Source organism: Furipterus horrens, unplaced genomic scaffold, assembly GCF_987537825.1.
Source record: "Furipterus horrens unplaced genomic scaffold, mFurHor1.1.pri manual_scaffold_6, whole genome shotgun sequence".
Classification (NCBI taxonomy): domain Eukaryota; kingdom Metazoa; phylum Chordata; class Mammalia; order Chiroptera; family Furipteridae; genus Furipterus; species Furipterus horrens.
In genome coordinates, this window is record NW_028327176.1 from 105,242,777 (window position 1) to 105,263,853 (window position 21,077).

General features: G+C 38.1%; 1 protein-coding gene across 2 annotated transcripts in view; it reads left to right on the forward strand.

The window, feature by feature from the left end:
* The first annotated feature begins 6,936 nt into the window (after nucleotides 1-6,936).
* FBXO9 (F-box protein 9) overlaps nucleotides 6,937-21,077 on the forward strand; it is a 31,388-nt gene continuing 17,247 nt past the window's right edge. Inside the window, exons 1-8 of one of the 2 annotated variants that reach the window (XM_090282593.1) lie at nucleotides 6,937-7,331; nucleotides 7,565-7,663; nucleotides 10,639-10,725; nucleotides 12,871-13,018; nucleotides 15,233-15,292; nucleotides 16,678-16,777; nucleotides 19,041-19,171; nucleotides 19,930-20,044. In XM_090282593.1, the coding sequence (XP_090138719.1) occupies nucleotides 12,883-13,018; nucleotides 15,233-15,292; nucleotides 16,678-16,777; nucleotides 19,041-19,171; nucleotides 19,930-20,044 (542 nt within the window). In that variant the 5' untranslated portion in view covers nucleotides 6,937-7,331; nucleotides 7,565-7,663; nucleotides 10,639-10,725; nucleotides 12,871-12,882. The remainder of the gene's footprint in view (nucleotides 7,332-7,564; nucleotides 7,664-10,638; nucleotides 10,726-12,870; nucleotides 13,019-15,232; nucleotides 15,293-16,677; nucleotides 16,778-19,040; nucleotides 19,172-19,929; nucleotides 20,045-21,077) is intronic. The other variant, XM_090282592.1, reaches the window with a different exon arrangement.

Consider the following 21,077-nt stretch of genomic DNA (forward strand, 5'->3'; position numbering starts at 1 on the left):
GCGTTGTAGATACGAAACAGTTGTAGATATGAAATCTAACACAACAATTTTTAAACACATTCACTTGTATTGTAGATATTACGAACCTTAAATCACCCATGTAAGGACTGGCTCTGAAGCGCTATGAAAAAAGAAATGCTTCAAGGTCCTCACTTTAAATTTACATAATTACCACAAGCCAATTGTTCTGTAACATTATTTGGAGGCATCAGAATCACCTGGAGGATTTATTAAGACGTTGCTGGGCCCTATCCCTAGATTTCTGGCGCCAGTCAGGAGAACTACAATTGCCCTAAGCAACACAATTGTAATTAATAAAGCAGTAACCTTTTACACACCGTGCATCTTTTTCTGTGTTTAAATTCCGCAGCTCATTACTGTATCAGTTTCTCTCACTCTTTTTATTTTTCAGTTCTAAGAACTGAAGACACATTGTTTTTTCCCAAAGAGTGTAAAAGAGGTCTGAATCCCTCTCCTCTTGCTCCTGTTGAAGAAACCTACAAGACCCAAGTGAGTCAAGCTTTCTTAGAGTTCCTGTCCTAAATGTGAAAGGGTCATTGGGGCACTTGGCAAATATATAACATTTATCTACCTTTGTGTTTACCTGTACTACACACAAGCCATATGGCAAATGAAAATTGAAAAATTGTTATCAATTAAATGATAGGAAAATAAGAGGCACCTAACAAATTTTATGCTACTCCCATGAAAAATGATTTTTAAAGTATCTAAAATTATCAGTTCTAGTCAGATTCAGCTGTCCAGGCAAGTCTACCTAGAATAAAGGGACTATCTTGGTGTACCAAGGGTCCTGGGCCAGTTAATGGCGAAGTCCATAGTTCTAGCCTCAGGGAAAATTACAACCCTGTCAATATAATATGAGCGAATACAACCTTGTAAAGAGGTCTAGTGGATACTGATTTAATGTAGAAAATTAGTAGCTATGAAACCTAACAGAGTTTTAATAAAATATGTGCTTATCATTACAAATACTAATTATTACTTTATTAAACTTTATTGTTCATTTGCTAGAAAAATAGAAGTCATATCTGCTAATTGACCAAGATATCTCAACTTATCATTCAACACAGTTAATGAAATATAGTTCTGAAATATTTCAATACCTCATTTTTTACTTGCAAAATTGATCTTTTGTTATCATGAGTCACATATAATTTTCTTCTATTATAATTTTTTACATCTAACCTTTCCGCCAGATTTAAAGTTTAAAAGCCTTTTATTTTTTCAAGTATATATAGTTGTTCCAATTTCTTTCCCTTTGCCCCCCTCCACCTGGTACTCCTGTTCCCTCCAGCAATCCCTCCCCTCTTAGTTAATGTCCTTGGGTCGGGCTTATAAATTCTTTGACTTCACCCTTTCCTATACTATTCTTGACATCCCCTGTCTGTTTTGTTCCTACCAATTATGCTTCTTGATCCCTGCATCATTTCCCCTTTTCTCCCTCTTCCTCCTCCCAGCTGATAACCCTCCAAATAATCCCCATATGTAGGATTCTGTCCTTGTTCTAGTTGTTTGCTTTTATTTGTTTTTGTTTTTATTTTTTAGATTCAATTGTTGATAGTTGTGAGTTTGTTGTCATTTTCATGTTCATAGTTTTAATCTTATTTTTCTTAAATAAGTCCCTTTAACATTTCATATAATAATGGCTTAGTGATGACGAACTTCTTTAGCTTTACCTTGTTGTCTGGGAAGCACTTTCTCTGCCCTTCAGTTATAAATGATAGCTTTGTTGGATAGAGTAATCTAGGTTGTAGGTCCTTGCTTTTCATCACTTTGAATACTTCTTGCCAGTCTCTTCTTGCTTACAAAGTTTCTTTTGAGAAATCATCTGACAGTCTTATTGGAATTCCTTGGTGGATAACTATCTTCTCTTGTGTCTTAAGATTCTCTCTTTATCTTTGACCTTTGGCATTTTAATTATGATGTGTCTTGGTGTGGTTCTCTTTGGATACAACTTGTTTGGGATGCTGTACTTCCTGGATTTGTATTTCTATTTCCTTCATCAAATTTGAGAAGTTTCCTTCATTATTTTTTCAAATATATTTTCAATTTCTTGCTCTTCCTCTTCTCCTTCTAGCACCCCTATGATTTGGATGTTGACACCTTTAAAGTTGTTCCAGAGGTTCCTAGGCCTCTCCTTATTTTTTTCAATTCTTGTTTCTTCTTTCTGTTCCAGGTGAATGTTTATTTCTTCCTTATGTTCCAAATCATTGATTGGAATCCTGGCTTCCTTCCTTTCACTCCCTCACTGTGGGTTCCCTGTATATTTTTCTTTATTTCACTTTGTGTAGCCTTCACTTCTTCATTTTGTGGCTGTACTCAATAATTTCTCTAAGCATCCTGATTACCAGTGTTTTGAACTCTTCATCTGATAGGTTGGCTATCTTTATTTTGTTTAGTTCTTTTTCTGGGGTTTTGTTCTGTTCTTTCATTTGGGCCATATTTCTTTGCCTCCTCAATTTGGTGGCTTTCCCTGTGTTTGTTTCTGTGTATTAGGTAGAGCTGCTTTGACTCTGTGTCTTAGTCGTCGTCGGCAGCCGTCCGTCTTGAGAGACGATGGTGTAGCTTCTTAAGAGTCTATCTGCACCGCCGAGAATGGCTGTGCAGTCCGACTCGGGAGTGACATGGTATCTGTCCCCTCCCGTGTTGAATCGACATCTTGCGATGACGCTGGAGTGTCCTCTCCAGTGAAGCTGAAGCTACAGAGCCTGGGCAGGGTGATATGGAGGGTCTGCTGTTGCCCATGCAGCAGACCCCCCCTCTCTTCGCAGCTGAAGGATCCAAGGGAAAGACGGAGTCAATACAGCTTGGCTTCAGGTGCGCCGCAGGAGTTGCCGGTGTTGACTACAACGTCAAACCGCCTTAGGGACTCCGGCTCCGGATTTTCTGTCGGGGTTTACTCCCTTAGCCTTTCCCCTGAAGAGGTATGCCGCAAGGCAGCGGAGGTTTTTTGGAATCAGAGTTTTCCTGTCTTAGTAGTATGGTCTAATGTAGCATGTGTCCTGTAGGGTCCAGTGGCACAGTCTCCCCTATCACCCAGGCTGAATACTCAAGGTACACCCTTTATATGGGCTGAGTACACCCTCCTTTTATAGCTGAGACTTGGTTGTTGTTGGCAGATCAATGGGAGGGATTTACCAAGGCCAGTCAGTGGCAAGGACTGGTTGTGACCACTGACCACCAACCTCCACCTTTGATAGAAGATCTGCTGTGCAGGGGCAGGGTGGTGGTGCTTCAAAGTGGTCTGTAGCTGTCCTCTGGGTGCGCTGGCTCTGCAATTTCTCTGGTGGTACAGGCCAAGGACAGTCCCCACCTGTGTTTTTCCTGAAGCTGGCTGAGCTATAAAACAATCTGAGATGGCTGCTACTTGTGCTGGGCTTGGAGAGTCCCAGGTGAAGCCAAGCTGTGAATCTAGGCTGGCTACTGCTAGTGCCAGCCTTTGAGCTCACTGAGGCTAGCTGTTGCTTATTTGATAGGATTTAGGAAGTTGTGAGGCTATTATAAGACCAGCCATTCATATTGAAAAGAAGCTTAGGTGGGCCCTTAAATTGGGTGGGGGTGGAGCCTCGGGGGCTCTCCAAGGCAAGTCAAACAGCCACGTTGATGGAGTCTCAGATATGGCACCAGCTGGCCAGCTCTGTGGGGAGGGTTTAAAAAAGAAACAATAGCCTCTGCTTGCCTTAATGCCAGACACTTTAGTTCCTCCCTGTATTCCACCATTGCCTTTCAAGCTGCCACCCCAGAGGGAATGAATCTGAGTAGCTGAGTCCATGTGTGGGTTCTTTAAGATGAACTGCTTGGGGCTCCAGCAGTTTCTTCCACCAACTCAATCCCCACTGGTTTTCGCAGCCAGAAGTTGTGGGGACCTACCTTCCTGGCACTGGAACCCTGGGCTGCTGGAGCCTGGTGTGGAGCTGGGACTCCTCACTCCTGACATATCCCTCCCAAATTTTTACCCATCACACGTGGGTGAGGGACCAGCCCATTTCACATCTGCGCCCCTCCTATCCGTCTATATAGATGTGGTTTCTTTAATTTCATTGTTGTCAGACTTCCATTCAACTCGATTTCTGACGGTTCAGGCTGAGGGTTGTTCTGTATTTTAGTTGTAATTTTGATGTGGTTGTGCAAAGGGGTGAGCCATGTCTGCCTACACCACCATCTTGACTGAGTCTCTCAAACTCCCTTTAAAGAGATCATTGGGAGGAAAATCATCCTTAGAAGACCTAAGCCCTACTAGTGTCTCTTTTAGAAATTAAAAACTATTAAATTTTTTTTCTTTTTTTTTATTTTGGTTTTTCAATTACAGTTGTCCCCTTTTCCCCTAATTTCTCTCCCCCACCCAACCCACCCCCTCTCCCACAATCATATCCCTCCCTGTTGTCCATGTCCATGAGTCTTTTATACAGGCTCTTTAATTAAACCCTTCCCTTACTTATCCCCCTTCTCTCCCTCTCCCCTCCCCCCTATTGACTGCTATTCTGCTCTTTGTTCTATTTAGTTCCTTTGTTTGTGTTGTTCTTTAGTTTCCTGTATTAGGTGATATCATATGGTATTTTTCTTTCTTTGCCTGGCTTATTTCACTAAGCATAATTCTCTCTAGTTCCATCCATGTTGTTGCAAATGGCAGGAGTTCCTTCTTTCTTTCTGCTACATAGTATTCCATTGTGTAAATGTACCACAGTTTTTTGATCCACTCATCTACAGATGGGCACTTAGGTTGTTTCCAGCACTTAGCTATTGTAAACAGTGTTGCAATGAACATAGGAGTGCATAAGTTCTTTTGAATTGGTGTTTCAAAATTCTTCGGGTATAATCCTAGTAGTGGGATCGCTGGTTCAAAAGGCAGTTCCATTTTTAATCTTTCGAGGTAATTCCATACTGTTCTCCATAGTGGCTGCACCAGTCTGCATTCCCACCAACAGTGCAGTAGGGTTCCCGTTTCTCCACATCCTCACCAGCACTTGTTGCTTGTTGATTTGTTGATGATGGCCATTCTGACTGGTGTAAAATGGTATCTCATTGTGGTTTTTATTTGCATCTCCCTGATGGCTAATGATGTTGAGCATTTTTTCATGTGTCTATGGACCTTCTGTATGTCCTCTTCGGAGAAGTGTTTGTTCAGGTCCTTTGCCCATTTTTTAATTGGGTTGTTTGTTTTCTTGATGTTGAGTCGTATCAGCTCTTTATATATTTTGGAAATCAGTCCCCTGTCTGTGATGTCATTGGCAAATATGTTTTCCCATATGGTTGGTTTCTTTTTCATCTTGCTGATGTTTTCTTTTGCTGAGCAGAAACTCTTCAGTTTGATGTAATCCCATTTATTTATTTTTTCCTTTATTTCTCTTGCTTTAGGAGATGTATCCGTGAAGAGATTGTTATGTGAGATGTCTGATATTTTCTTGCCTATGTTTTCCTCTAGGACTTTTATGGTGTCACGGCTTACATTTAAGTCTTTGATCCATCTTGAGTTTATTCTTGTGTGTGGTGTAAGTTGGTGGTCTAGTTTCAGTTTTTTGCAGGTCCCTATCCAGTTCTCCCAGCACCATTTGTTAAAGAGGCTCTTCTCACTCCATTTTATGTTCCTTCCTCCTTTATCAAAGATTAGTTGACCATAGAGGCCTGGGTTTATTTCTGGACTCTCTATTCTGTTCCATTGATCTATATGTCTGTTCTTATGCCAGTACCATACTGTAAAAACTATTAAATTTTTAGCCTCCGTTAAACATGAAGATACATTTTATAGGTAGCTGATTTAAGGTGCAACTAAAACCACCCACCTGAAGAGAAGATCCCAATATTAAGACAGCAGTTGGGCTTCCATATTGGAGCTCACCATTCTCCCCCCACCTCCCCCCCCTTGCCTCTATTTTTCTGCCCAAGGGTCTAACATCTCCAGAATAAGAGATTTAAACTCTCTGAACTCCTTGAAAGTAGTTTTGGAATCCGGATAACTATTAGTACCTGGTACCTAAAAGAAACTAGAAACTCTAAATTATTACTGAATGAAGATAAGAGGCTATGAAAGACTGTAGGGTTTCAAAGAGCATGGAACATTTTGTATTTTAAACAATGTAAAATGTGTGAAAATAATATATCGCTTGATAAATAACAGTGCCTGTGGAAGTGAAATAGGTGTTTGCTCTTTAAAAGGTGGGAGGAGTACCATGTGTAAGTTCCGGTGCTCTGTAGGGAACAGCGGACTACAAATCCTAGAATGTCTCGCGCACGCTGGCCGGGCAAGGCTCGGGTTTCAAGACATTGGAACCTGCACGTCCTTCTCCCGTTGCATGATGGGACCTGTAATGAGACCTTCCTTGTGGTGGCTGAGTTTACTTACTCCCTGCCGCCCCCCTAAACGCTCTTTTTCTCAACGTCTAAACCCCTGCCTTTAAAAAGTTTAGTCCTGGGCCTGGCGGGGTGGTTCAGTTGGTTAGAGCATCCTCCCGCTATGCCAAGGTTGCAGGTTGATCTGTCGCAGCACGTAGAAGACACCAAAGAATGCATAAATAAGTGAAACAACAAATTGATGTTTCTCCCTCTCTCAAATCAATACATGAAAATGAATACCAATAAAAAGTTTCGTCGTTAAAACATCCTGTGATGTAGTGGAGTTTCAGTTTCTCCGCATTCCTGGAGTGCGACTCCAGCCAGGGAGGCCACTGGCCGTATAGTAACGGCTGAGTGCCCAGTTTGATGCTCTTTAGGGCTTCTTGCTACAGGGTCTCAACCTTACGTTGAGTTACATTTTTCAAGTTTGCATACGTGTTCACTGAGCACACTAGGTGGGTCAAGTTGGGGGTTCCGCGAATTGGTGACCTCACGCCCAGTTTGGCCTCGGGCACACAGTTGGCCACGCCCCCTGGTCCTCCACTAGGCGGCAGGCGCCCGGCCATCAAACCAGTTTTGCAGCGCACTCGCAGGAGGCAGCAGGGAACTGCGCATGATCCGTGCGCCGGCGGAGGTTTCCGCAGCAGAGGGGTTAGCTCTGCAGCGGCGTGTGGGGATCTTCAGCGTCTGTTTCTCGCCCAGCCTTCGGCCTCCTTTGGCAACGGGTGTTCCTCCGGTCCTGGTCTCCCCGGCCGCGGCTCCTGCGCGCCCCGATCTGGCCCCCTGTCCCGTGAAGATGGCTGCCGTACGCCGGGCCCGCAGTTACTGTCGCTGCCTGGTGCGCTTCTCCGACCGAGAACTCTGCTAAGCCCCCCTGCAGCAGACAGAGAGGAGTAGACACCCGGACACCCAGCACACCTCCTCAGGGGGACGGTGCAGAGGGGGCGCGGAGAGCCCTTCGACCGCGGCCCGCCAGCATGGTAACCTGAGGAGGGGGAAGGGGGGTTCTGCGAGGCGGGGGTGCGGGGCAGCGCGGGGTGGCGGGGGCAGGCCTGAGGGAAGGAACCCCGAGGGAGCGTGAAGGGGCTGGGGGGGAGTGGGAGCTGCACAGCCGCTACCTATTATGGGACCTCTGGCCCGAGAGGGAGTGGAGGGGATGCCAGTCCTGACCACTCTTCGGCGTGTCGATGTTAAGAGAGTGGTTGGTTTGCAGGACGGCCGAGAAAAATGCCTCTTCTCGGCTCGCTGAGGACGTTGAACCAATCTGGCTCCTCTCGAGGGATTTTATCAGGAGCAGTGAGCATAGAGTGAGGTGAGCCATCGCAGCATCTGAAATCGGGAGGGAGCCTTGGCAAGCCGAGACACTTGTTGATTGCTCCCCCTCTGGAAAGCCTCGCGTACGAAGAGGCCTGGGTTGAGGACGCCCCTGCCCCGTGACGAGGCTGTGCCCTGGATAGGATGTCGGCAGACGATTCTGGCCGCGTGGGGTCAGAACGATTGTCTCGCCTCACACCAGTGAGGGCCTGGGAAGTGTCAGTGCGGTCGAAATGGAGAGACTGAGCAAAGCTCCAGAAACTGACAATGCAAATTCCATAGGACTGTTGCAAGCTGGAATATGTAGTCTCTGCCCTGTGCTGCCTTCCTTTCTTTGGCTTTGAATAAATTGTCCATCCAAGAAATTCATCTCCTGGGTTGCATGAATCAAGGGTGAAATGATACCAAACTAATGAGCTTACAGTAGACAATCATATATTTATTGAATAAATGAATGACTGATTGAATTTATTTTATTAAACAGGAGGATTAAAACAGCAGTAATTGACTGAGTCCCTAAACTTTCAGGAGTACTTCTCTGACCAGGATTAAGCACTGAATTTTTTGTATCTCATTAATCCCATGTGTAAAACAGGAGTAAAATGATAAAGACATGAGCTGTTAAAGTGAAAGGCGAGGTTTAGGTCAAACTCGATTAGGAAAAATAAAATGAAATTCTCTGAGCAACAGCTAAGGATCTGCTTATTTCAACTAATGTAGTAAAAATGTAATAAAACCCCAAATTTGATAGTTTCTTGTTTTTGTCAGTATCAAAATCAAAGTAATAATGGATTAGAACTCTAATAACACAGGAGCTCAGGGAAGAAGAAAGGTGCTATCTGTATTATACGTTTCCAGTTTCCTCTCATTCTTGAGCTATTTATTATATATTCACATGGAATTTTATTTGTTAATTCAACCAATTTTTTGAGCACCTATTATCAGCCTGGCATAGTGCTAGACCCTGGGTATAACCAAACCTGTAAGGGTGATTTGTGGTAAATTTAATTCTATAATGTCACTTATGAAAAGGGATCTCAGAGGTCACCAAAACCAACACTGTCTCTTTATTTTTTAAATTGTCCTATTACAGTTGTCCCATTTTTCCCCCTTTGCTCTCCCCTTCTCCCATCCCCACCCCCAACTCCCACAATCAGTCCCCACCCTGTTGTCCACATCCTCGGGTCCTTTATACTAGTTCCTTGACTAGACCTTTCCCCTTCTTTCCCCTCTTCTCCAGCTCCTCTTCCCTCTGGTCACTGTCAGTCTGTTCCTTGTTCCCATGGCTCTGCAACACCATTTTTTTAGAAATGAGACAACTGAGGCTTGCACAGACCTGCTAGGAATGAAGCAATGTGTTTGGCCGTTAAGGTTGCAGAGGTGAATGAGATGTGATCTTTGTTCCCAATGCACTAACTCTAGCAAAGAAACAAAAATAATTTCAACATAAGCCTAAGCGCTGTGATACAAGCACAAGTGTAATGGGAAAACAAAAGGGCAATGAAGAGGATCAGAAAATGCTTCCTACTGGGATGATTACTGAGCTGAATCTTGAAGGACAAGCAGTAGCCAAGTGAGGAAGAAGGAGCAAGCATTCCAGCAGGCATTCCAGCAGGCATTCCAGCAGCATACACCAGAGCAGGGGAAGCCTTGAGGTCAGTTTAGTATGACCACTAGGCAAGAAATAAGAGTGTTACTGAGAGGATAGCCTGAGGAACTCAGATTCCCCTTAATTAGCTGTACTTAGAGTTTACGATAATAAAGCTGACTCTTTGAGAAGAGAGAAATACATTTCTCAATGGGATCTATAAATTCAAAGTCCTTTATTGTGTATTTTCCTATTAGCGATGTTCTTACATACAGAAAGCTCCCAGCTTAAAGACTCAGAAAATGAAATGTATTTGACAATACATCAATGCTTATATTTTCCAATTTTCTAGAAAATCGAGTTTTGGCCTCTCTCAATTATTTCTTTGCTGATGTAGGTTTTACAGTGTGCCAAGCACTTTACCATATACTAACTGGCTCAAGTCTTAAAGGCACCTCTGCTTGAGGTCTGGTTGCCAGAGATAAGATAGGAAGCAAGGTTTATTTATGTTGCACAATATAGTGCAAGTATGTATATATTTGGTTGCTGTATTCAAAGATATGTGTTCATACAAACATTTTTTTTTTCTGAAAACAAATTACAACAATTGTGAAACTTGCCATCTTTGGAATGAATAAAATTAAATAGGTTTTATTATTTTTATTTCTAACACATTAAGTGTTGAGGAGGTCCCATTTGCTAATAAGTCTGTTACCTAACAGACTGAACCAAGGCAACATTTCATTTTCACTGGAAGGTAGGGTTCAGTTTAATTTATCAAACATTGAGAACAAAAGGATAAAATGGAAGGAAATTGACCTGAGACCTCTATTAAGCTCCAAGCTGTGCACAGTAATTCCAGCCCTGCTTTATTCCATTTTAATTTAATTTAATATATAAAAATCTGGAATTTATAAAACAAAATAGAAGGGCTTGTTTACAAAAAACATTCACTATTGTATACCTTTTATTTATAAGCTTTCCTAGTACATTAAAAATATTAACAGATAAAAGTCATTCATGTATTAATATCATGCCAGTGTGTAAAAGAAGGGTTATACATTTGTCTTTTAAATAACTTGTGAAACAAAAACTATTTGCTGAACTCTATACCACACTAAATGTTATTTTCTAAAGCAAAGTTGTTCTTTTTAACCCCCTACCAAAACATTTTGAACTAGAGCCCAGTGAAGTTGTTTATTCTACAGTATTAAAAAAGTGTCCAGTTTTTCTGATTGGAATCATTAAACTTACCATGAGGAAGGTATCTAGAGAGAAGAAACTATGTTTCATTGGGCAAGTAGCTGAATAGGAGATGTAGATTTCAAAGAGAAGCTGATGTTTGCATAATCCTAATTATTTTGGATTTTTTTTCCTCCGCTCAGGCAGAAGAAGCTGAGGAAGATTGTCATTCTGATACTATCAGAGCAGATGATGATGCAAATGAAAGCCCTGCTGAGACAGATCTGCAGGCATGTTTCTTCATTGTATATTTAATTCTTATTCCATTGCTTTCCATACATAAGCAGAAATTGGTCATAATTGTGAAGAATTATAGGTTTATTTACATTGACTTTAACCGCATTTCATACTGGTTTATAGAATACTTAAATTATAACTATGTTATGAATTTCTTTTTCTGTAAAAATATTTATCAGTAATTGCTCCTATGTAGTTTAGTATGTATATGGGTTTAGAGTGTTCAAACCTAGGCTTAAGCATGACTCAAAACCCATTACCTCACAGAAAAAGATTGACAGAGTTGACCACCTAAAAGTTTAAAACCTGTATATAGCAAAAGATATAATAAATCTGTCAAAAGAGAAATAATCGGCTGTAAAAACTATTTACCACATATGGGCAGAAGATTGATAGCCTCAGTATATACATAGAGAGAGGATATCCTTCTAAATTAGCAAAAGGAACAGAAGCTAGACAGATATGAATGGACACCTAATGGAAAAAAATAATATAAGTGGCTATTAGACATTTGAAAAGATAATTAGCCTCATTAATAACTCTAAAAGTACAAGTTAAATTTACAATTAGTTTTTTCCTAAATGGTCAGATTGGTGAGTCATGCCCACTGCTGTCCAGGCTATGAGAACTATCATGCAGTCGGTGTACATGGAAGTGTGCATTGCTACAACTTTTTGAGAGTGCAGAGTAGCAATATGGGTCAGAATGAGAAACATGCATTCCCTTTGAGCCAGCAATTCTACTTCCAAGAAATTAATCCTAAAGAAATAATGGGGAAATTGAGTAAATATACACACACAAAAATGTTTATTATAACATCGTTTTTACGGAAAATGGGAATGCAACCTAAATATCCATCACTTGTGTTAAGTAATGATGCATCCATACAGTGAAATACCCTGCAGCCATTTAAAAGGATGGGGTAAATCTTTGTGCGTTGAAATAGAAAAATATTCATTGTAATTGGTTACGTGCATCTTACTGAATTTTTAAGCTTTATAATATTTATTTGGAATATGTCATTTAGTAGACATAAAGAATGCTGCTAAAGAGCGTTTAGGCCAGAGGTATATGTGTTAGATGTAGGAAGGTGGGAACCAAAACCAGAGCAGTATACAGAATGTAGAGAAGAAGTTCTTTAAAACATGTGTTTTGTATATACCTTAAAAGAAAAAGCCAGGACTAATATACATAATGCTATTGACAAAGGCCTTATTGAAGGAAAGGAATCTAGAGTTGGGTTCCCTGGAGAGCAGACTTGGAGTCGAAGAGTACAAAGAGTACGATGTAGAAGGTGTTTTAAGCAGTGCTGTGGGGATCAACACCACAATTAATGTATATATCTGTTTTGTCACCTCAAAAGGATGGGAGGAAGGCAGAATTGCGGGGAGTTGAGCTGCTGTACGGTCTTAGTGGACCACTTTGTTATTTCAGTGAAAGTTCTGAGGATGGAATAGCTTTAAGAGCCTGGCTTTTTCAGTCACTGGTTACTTTTATGGATTTATCATTGGGTAGGATTCACCTGGGAAGGGGGTATGATCTTGCTGAGGCAATACCCCAAAACAGCCAGCTGCGGGCTGTTTTTCAGTGGCTCTTCAGAGTTTTATTCCTGAAGGAGGATCTGGGCAGCACAGCCGAGTCCACCACATAGGGAACTTCACTTTTTCTATGTTAAAAAAAATGTAATGATATATATTAGAAAAATTTTTTTCTTATTAAAAAAGAGAAGGATTGTTAAAAGATACTTTGGGCTTGTGTTCAGAATTTTTAGTAATAATTTTAACATCTACTAGATGGTGTATTCCAAGTAAACAAATGTTTGAAAGCATCTAAGTTCATTCCTTAAGTGATGGCTTATATTTTTTATTCTAATTAAAAATTGCTTTCCTATACTGTTAGATTTTTCTTGTATAGACTATCTTATTTTAGGCAAACTTTTATGATGTCTTGGAAGTTTTAAGCATAAAATTATTTTAGAATAGTTGTTTAATGTTATTAACCTAGTAATTAAAAAGACAGTGATTTCTGGTTCTAGAATGGGTATATACATATGGAAATTGATATTGGACCTATTGACAACTTGTTCCCAAGTTGAGCTACTCTTTCTTGATGAGCCCTAAAATACTTTTCTCCCCTAGGCACAACTCCAGATGTTCCGAGCTCAGTGGATGTTTGAACTTGCCCCAGGTGTAGGCTCTGGGAATTTATCTTGCAGAGCAGAAGCTAGAGGCTCTTTTCTGAAAGCATTAGATACCAAAGGGAAACAAGAAATGGCAAAAGAAGAAAAGTTAAGTATTATTGACATTGTACTTGAAAAAACTTTGACAAGTATGCCAGTTTATCCATCCCACTACTACTTCTAGGTACTTTGGATGATATCACTACTCCTTATGGGCTTCTTTCTTACAGGAGCACAATCTTCATGGAGCTATCTTTGGTAACTTTTAGACCCCTGAGATTCACTTGGTGTCTAAAAGATTAATGCCTTTAAATTTATTACTGAAGGGAAGAAAATTATTCAAGTGTTAACATCTTTCCAAAGGTCTTATGCAGTATTTTGTTGTATAGTTTGAGTTGAACAAATTTATAATGGTGCATTAATCATTTTCTTATTCTGGAAAATTGTCAAAGTGCTCGTATTGAAACAATTTTGAAAGCTGTCTAATTGTTTACTTCTTTCCTATTATTCCCATGAAGTGGGTGCAGCTCACCATCTTATTCTTCTCCTATTCCATAGAGACTATCATCTTTGCACCATCAGATCCAAGTTTTTGTTTACAAGCAATTTGCCATTAAATAATTGACATTGTTGCGATAATCCAAAACTTCCATGTGTATCTTATTTTAATTTTAAATAATTACATATTCACAGGTAAAGGGGAGTCTCCTGAACCCCTCTCCATTCTCCCTGGAAGGTGACATTTTACATAGCTCTAGGCCTAGGAAATAGACAGTGCTACAATCCACAGGGCTTATTCAGATCTCCCAGATTTAAAAGCACTTTTCTGTGTGTGTGTGTGTGTGTGTGTGTGTGTGTGTAAATCTGTGCAATTTTATTAATGTGTAGCTTCATGTAACTGCTGTTCAGCTGCTCAAGACACAAAACTGTTTTGTTGCCACAATCCCTCCTGCTATACCTTTACAGTCATACTCTCTTCCTTTCCTCCTCCCTGGCCATTCCTAACCACTAAACTGTTCTCCACTTCTGTAATTTTAATATTAATATTAAAAAATATTATATCGTATACTTTTGAGATTGAGTTGTGTGTATCAATAATTTGTTCTGTTTTATTGCTCAGTAGTATTGCATGTTATGGACATACCCCAATTTTTTTTAACTAGTCACCGGTTGAAGGACATTTGGGTCGTTTTCAGTTTTTGTCTATTATGTATAGAGCTACTGTGACTATTCGTGTGCAGGTTTTTGCATGAACATAAGTTTTCATTTCTCTACCCTAAAAGTGTAATTGCTAGGCAAGTGCATCTTTGGTTCAAAGAAACTGCCAAACTCTTTGCAACTGTCTGGACCATTTTATGTTCCCTTCAGCCAAATGTACATGATCCAGTGTCTGCATCCTTGCCAACATTTGGTATTGTCATTACTTTTTAATTTTAGCCATTCTGATAGGTTTGTAGAAAAACCTCATTGTAATTTGAATTTATATTTCCCTAATACCTAATGATGCTGAATATCTTTCCATGTACTGTTTTCATCTTTATATCTTTTCTCTGAAATATTTATCTTTTATAATTAGGTTGCTTATGTTTTCACTGTTGAGTTTTGAGAGGTTTTTCTTTGTTGTTGTTGTTTTTAGTATTCTAAATACAAGTCCTTTGTTGAACATGTGGTTTATAAATAATTTATCTCAGTTTATAGTTTGTCTTTGCATCTTCTTTACAGGGCATTTTGTATAACAAGTTTTTAATATTGATGAGGTCCAATTTATCAACTTATTTTTTTTAATCCTCACCTGACAATATATTTATTGATTTTGGAGAGAAAGAGAGTGAGAGAGAAATGCCAGGGATGGGGGTTAGAAATCAATGTGAGAGAGAAACATTGATCGCTTGCCTCTTGTACACACACCAACCAGGGATTGAATCTGCAACCTAGGTATGTACCCTGATAGGGGAGCCAACCCACAGCCTTTTTTGGTGTATGGGACAGCGCTCCAACCAGCTGAACCACTCGGCCAGGGACCAATTTAGCAACCTTTATGGATTATGCTCTTAGAGTCAAGTATAAGAATTTGCTTGATGCTAGGTCTCTAAGATTTTCTTTATCATTTTTTCCCTGAAAGTTTAAAAACTTGTACATTTAAGTCCATGATCCATTTTCAAGTTAATTTTTATGTAAGATGTGAGGTTCAGATCGAATTTGTTGTGTTGCCTGTGGATGTTCAATTGTATTAACACCAGTTGTTGAAACAGCTGTCCTTCTGCCATTCATACTCACTTTTAATGCCGATTTTCAAAAAAAAAATTTTAAATTATTTTTATAGGCTCGAGAACTCTTCCTAAAAGCAGTAGAAGAAGAACAAAATGGAGCTCTTTATGAAGGTAAAAACTCAGGGCCCTGGATCATATTGTCATGACATTTCTGAATAACAACTCTTGGTTACTGAGAAAATTTTTTTTTACTAGACTGTATTCAGTATAGAACATTGGTCTCCCTATATCTGAAATTACTTCTTCAAATATCAAAAATAAAAATTATATTTCTATATAACCTTTCTCTTTCAAAAAAATATTGCTGGTAAACATCATACTGATAGGATGAGTAAAATTACTTTTTTTACATTTAGGTTTTAGTATTTATTCTTCTTTATTAAAGTCTTAAAAATATTGTCACTTATAGAAAAATAGGTTGTGCTCTTTTTATAGGTGGAATTATTTCTGGGGAGGGGAATGTTAAGGATACATCAAGGAACATATGTTTCTACTTATGTTACCTGTACAGGAACACCTTTTAACTCTGTAACTTTTAGTAAGCTAATAGAAATGCGTTAGTAAAGTGAAGGGACTGTTTACCGTATTAGGTTTGTAACTGGGCTTTCATTTTGTGATAGTAAAGCTAATAATTGGGGCATAGAAAGATTCTTGTGCTTGGATCATTTGAATATTCCCCCCAAATAACATTTTCAGGATTATTCTATTATTTGCCAAGTTCTTCTAGTGATATTTTTACTTTGAGATATTAAAAGGGTCCAATTAACATCTCTCCATAGTCTTCAGTTTATAAGATTCCCATCCCCACTTAGTGTGCAGTGATTCTCCAGAGTAAAAAAAAAAAAAACATGACAGAATGTATTGAATTGAATTCACTTCATCAGGTTGGCCTCTGCAGCCCCACGTTCTGTTGGTATATCTCTGTGGAAGACATTATTAAATATTATAACTCTAAACTCCCAGGCCAGGAGATTTATTTAAAAACAAACAAGTTTTACAGGCTATTTAGCTAAATAAGAGGCAGTTGGACTAAAGCTGATTTGAAGAATAAATTCCAAAAACCTCTTCTCTTTATTCCACCCATGAAGAAGCATTTGATTTTCCTTAACTTTGTGTTTTGGAAATAAAAATTTGCTTAAGACTATTTTTGTTGGGGCTATGGCAATTGCATTTTCAAAATAAAAAAAAAAAAACATTCACATAAGATCACTTCTGACAATACATAAGAAGCTGAGGGAAAAGATGTGAAGGGCTAAAAGATGAGAGTAAAATGCAACATCCTAAGTTTCTATAACATACTAACTTTAGGAAAAAGAAAGATTGTTTCTGAGTAGTAAGATTTGGAAATAAGTTTGTTTACTAACCTGTTGCATGTAGAAAAAAGGAATTTGGCTGTTTGAAAAGAAAGTTACCCAATTAAACCACAGTTAAGGGTAATCAAAGGAAATGACAAAAATGTGTGGTTATAGCTAATTTAGCTTTATTTCTTCTTTTAGCCATCAAGTTTTATCGTAGGGCTATGCAACTTGTACCTGATATAGAATTCAAGATTACTTATACCCGGTCTCCAGATGGTGATGGCGTTGGAAACAGCTAGTGCGTATATAATTTGATAGAGAGTAATACATAGAGTTTGTTAAAATTAAGCGTCTTTGCCCTGTTTACTCTTAACGTAATAAGAAGATGGTGCTTTTATATTAAGTCATAGTCTTTAGTATTCAGACTTGCTTATAAAGTTATAGAAACTTTTAATTAGGGAAATTTTAAGATTAAAATATAGAAGTGCACATTTTAAACAGACATAACAAATAAGGTAATGAAAGAATTTTTTAATGAAAGCAATGATTATTGAAAGAGGTAAATTAAAGGGTGTATTTCAACTTTCTGAAACCTATTTAAAGTCAAAATTATTAAAATGTTATTAGGTTAAAACTGAAAAATGTTAATAATGTTTGAAATCGGATGATGGCTACATAGACTTTCATTACACTAGTCTTTCTCTTTTTGTATATGTTTGAAACTATACATTTTTTACTTAAAAGGGGACTTTTCATTTTATTAGGAAAATGCTGACTTACAACAGAACTTTGTTTATTATTCTCTTAAGGTATGTAGGTGTAATATCATTAAGACTGTAACATTGGTTTAAAAGCACAGGCGCAGGATATAAGCACTCCCAAAAGACACCACATTTCACCCTGACCATTGTGGCTCAGTTAGTTGTGAATTGGCCCTCAGAGACAAAGGTCGCTGGTTTGATTCCCCAGTCAGATGTGTGAGAGGCCACCATCAATATTTCTTTCCCTCCCTTATGATCTCTAAAAATAAATAAGTAAAATTTTTTAAAAAGGGAAGGAAACCACATTTTGTTATATGTACCCAGCTTCTGAATCAGTCGTGAAGGTAGCATTGATGCTTTTATATGACAAAGATCAAGAAAACGTATTTTTAAGTCATTATTTTTGAAGGTATTTGCAAAACAATTATAAAATTGTTTTGCTGATTCCCTTTACCCCCCAAAGCCCAATTTGCTGATAATAGAAGGGAAGGGAGTTTGTGCCCGTAAGAGAATGTCAGATTTAAAATGAACAACATCTAGAAAAAGAGTTTTGGTAATGAGATATTTTATGATCTATTATTATATTACCGCTGCCATGAAATAATTAAGAGATTATCTTTGTCAATAACTTACGTTTATAGCCAGTGTTTGTTAACTGCTTATACTATTAACACAAGCTTTAGATAAGCCATATTTAAAACATCCCAATGAAGTCATTAATTGCCTGTTTAAACTTTTGGGCCAATAATATTGTTCACTAAATTAGGTTTAACAGTGTAAGGTAGTTCATACTAAAAAGGAATCATGTGGGCTTTTTCTAAGCCTTCTTAAAATTTAGAGTCATTTGAACCCAGTTCTTAACCAGTTTTATAAATAGATGCCAAGTGCTGTTAAGAAAGTTTGTATTAAAACATTAAAAATGCATTCTTTTCTATGCAGTCTCTATACAAACTCAGATTCTATGATTGTTCTTTAAAGATGTACATTTTTTTATCAGATCTCATAGGCCCTAATATATATATATTTATTTATTTTTTATAAAATATTTTTATAAATATGTGTGTAAAAAAAATACACACATATGTATATGTATATTTTTTGCCTTTTGTAAAATGTTGGTAAAGTAGCTCTGGAATCCATTTAGACTCAACCACAGTCACCCTTTGTTGTGTATAATAAGCTCTTCCTGGTTCTCCAGCTTCATCCTCATCCAAACCTTTTCGTATATCTGATCTTTTTTTTAGGTTACTTTCAGCAAAAATGGTAAGCTAGATATTTTTCTAGAACTCTTAACTACACATTTGTTTATATTGGTAGATGATTCGTGGACCCTGCTAAAGATTTTTTAAATTACACATTTTCCTCTCTAAGTGTAGGGTGATAAGGCACATCTGTTAAAAAACCTTGGTAAGTAAGTACCTCAGATGACATCTGTATATTTGATTTTTACCCAGTTAGACGGATTAGTCATTTAAAAGAATATGTTTACTTCAGATTTTAAAATCAACACATGAAATCTCTACAATAAAACTAATTCATTAAATCTCAACATTCGTGTCCCCAAACTGATTCTTTCTGGGTGGGAATTAAAATTGCTGAAGATTTTTTCTTTAAGAGATTTGTTATGGTGCTCCTGCAAGGCAAGATAAACTTTTATGACATTAAAGGAAAAAGTAGTAAGAAGTTTGCTTTTAGATTGCTTTTTCTAAAGAAGATTTGAAAATACTGTGAAGAACCAGTTTCTGAGTTTTGCGTTTGTAGACTGAGGCACTTAGTGTATTCACTGCCCTCTTCTTGCAGCATTGAGGATAATGATGATGACAGCAAGATGGCAGACCTGCTGTCCTACTTCCAGCAGCAGCTCACAGTTCAGGAGTCCCGACTCAAACTGTGTCAGCCTGAGCTGGAGAGCAGTCAGACTCACATATCAGGTGAGGATTCATGCTTGCTCTAAGTCCACGAGAAAGACTTTAGCCTTAAATTTTAGTTTTCCAAACCTACATGGTCAGAGAACTTGCCAGATGATTGATCTAGTTACAGTTACTATTTGTGTTTACCTACGAGCTTCTCAAAGTGTAAAGTGGAGCAGAGTTGGTAGTGCAGCTTTTAAAGGATGCCAAAATTTTTTTCACCTAAGATCGAAGAGGATGAGCTTCTTCTGAGTTGGAGGCAGTCCTAAGAAAATTGCACTTATACTGGTATCATCAGGTGTTTCAGCCAAGTTGAACAGCAGTCTGAGATATAGGCTGAATGTTTAAAAATGAATGTTTTTTCTCTTCATATGTTAGTTATGGACTTTTCAGAGGAGGACAATTGGAAATTTTCAAGAAGATGAAAATAACTTTTTACTGTTAAATGCAATATGGATCACACATATACCAATACAGTAGACTTATTTTTCTAACACACTTATTTTAATATATCTTGGTAGTAAAATGATCTTCTGAGAGACGGGTGCATTATAACAGTAGCTTCAGATCTGTTCTGTACTGAAAAAATAAAGATATCTGTGGCTTGATGTTAGGAACCATTATAACTTTTGGCTAAATGCACTCATGCTTTACGTCTGACCGATACTAAAGGTATGATTTATAAATTTGTAGGAATACAAAAACACACCTGCGCTGATGACATGACAGTAGAATGACACAGGAGAGTCACTGAAAGGGTCGGTGGTTTTCTTTTGCAGTGCTGCCTATGGAGGTCCTGATGTATATCTTCCGATGGGTGGTGTCTAGTGATTTGGACCTCAGATCATTAGAGCAGTTGTCGCAGGTGTGCAGAGGATTCTACATCTGTGCCAGGTACTTACTTTTTAAAAACAACTCAGGGAGTGGTGAAAAAAGAAATTAGGACCTTTTGCCAATTTCAATGTAAGAACATTATTGATGTTCTGGGTAAAAGCTATTCTAAAATGGTTTCACTAAGCTATACATACGAGTTTCTCAAACTATTTAGCATTTAAAGGCTGGAATGCACTAGGTTTCCAGGGTATAGAATGAATGTGGAACAGATACAGTTACACATATTACTTCCATAGTGAAGCTGGCATGCTAGCTTAGCTGATTTGGAAAAGAAATTATGCTAAAAAAATACTCAAGCCATTTTCACAGTAACTCTAAACCCATTAATTGGTAATGATTTAAATTTTTATTGCACTAGAATTTTAGCCCATAAAACTAATACTATACTTTTAAAATCATTCTGTGTGAAGAATAATGATAGTTCAGTATAACATCATTTGAGACTGGTAGTCTTTCATGAGCATCTAATGTAAAAATATGTACTTAGTCCTTATATCTAGAACTTTTTTATAACTTCAGTTCTTAAAATTTAGATGCATTATTTTTAAATAACCTAATTTCATTTGGAGTCTTGTGTTTTGGATAAAACATTAGAATTGCTTGAAGACTCGTTTTAGTGATTCTGTGTCCTATTCTATTTAACAAGTGCCTATTAAACATCTAGTGGATTGCTACCACCCTTTTGAAATTTGGATCTCTAGCATTGTTACTCCATTAACTTTTCTTTTAATTGTACATAAGGAAACATGAAGAGAGAACTGATTAAGAAAAATTTGGGGATGTCTTTTTTTAGTCTGGCTCCAATATAAATAGTTTTTATAACTATTTAGTTTTAAGTTTTATAACTTAAAACTGAGAATTTTAAGTTAGAGATAAAATATTTTGAATTGTATAGGAATCATGTGAATATTTAATACATCTTTTGACTTTGCATTTTGTACTAATCCCATAACAAAGTCTTGTTGCTGCTACCTTTAAAATATTTCTCCAGTCTGACCATTTTACTACTTCTCCAAAGTCCCATCTGATCCAG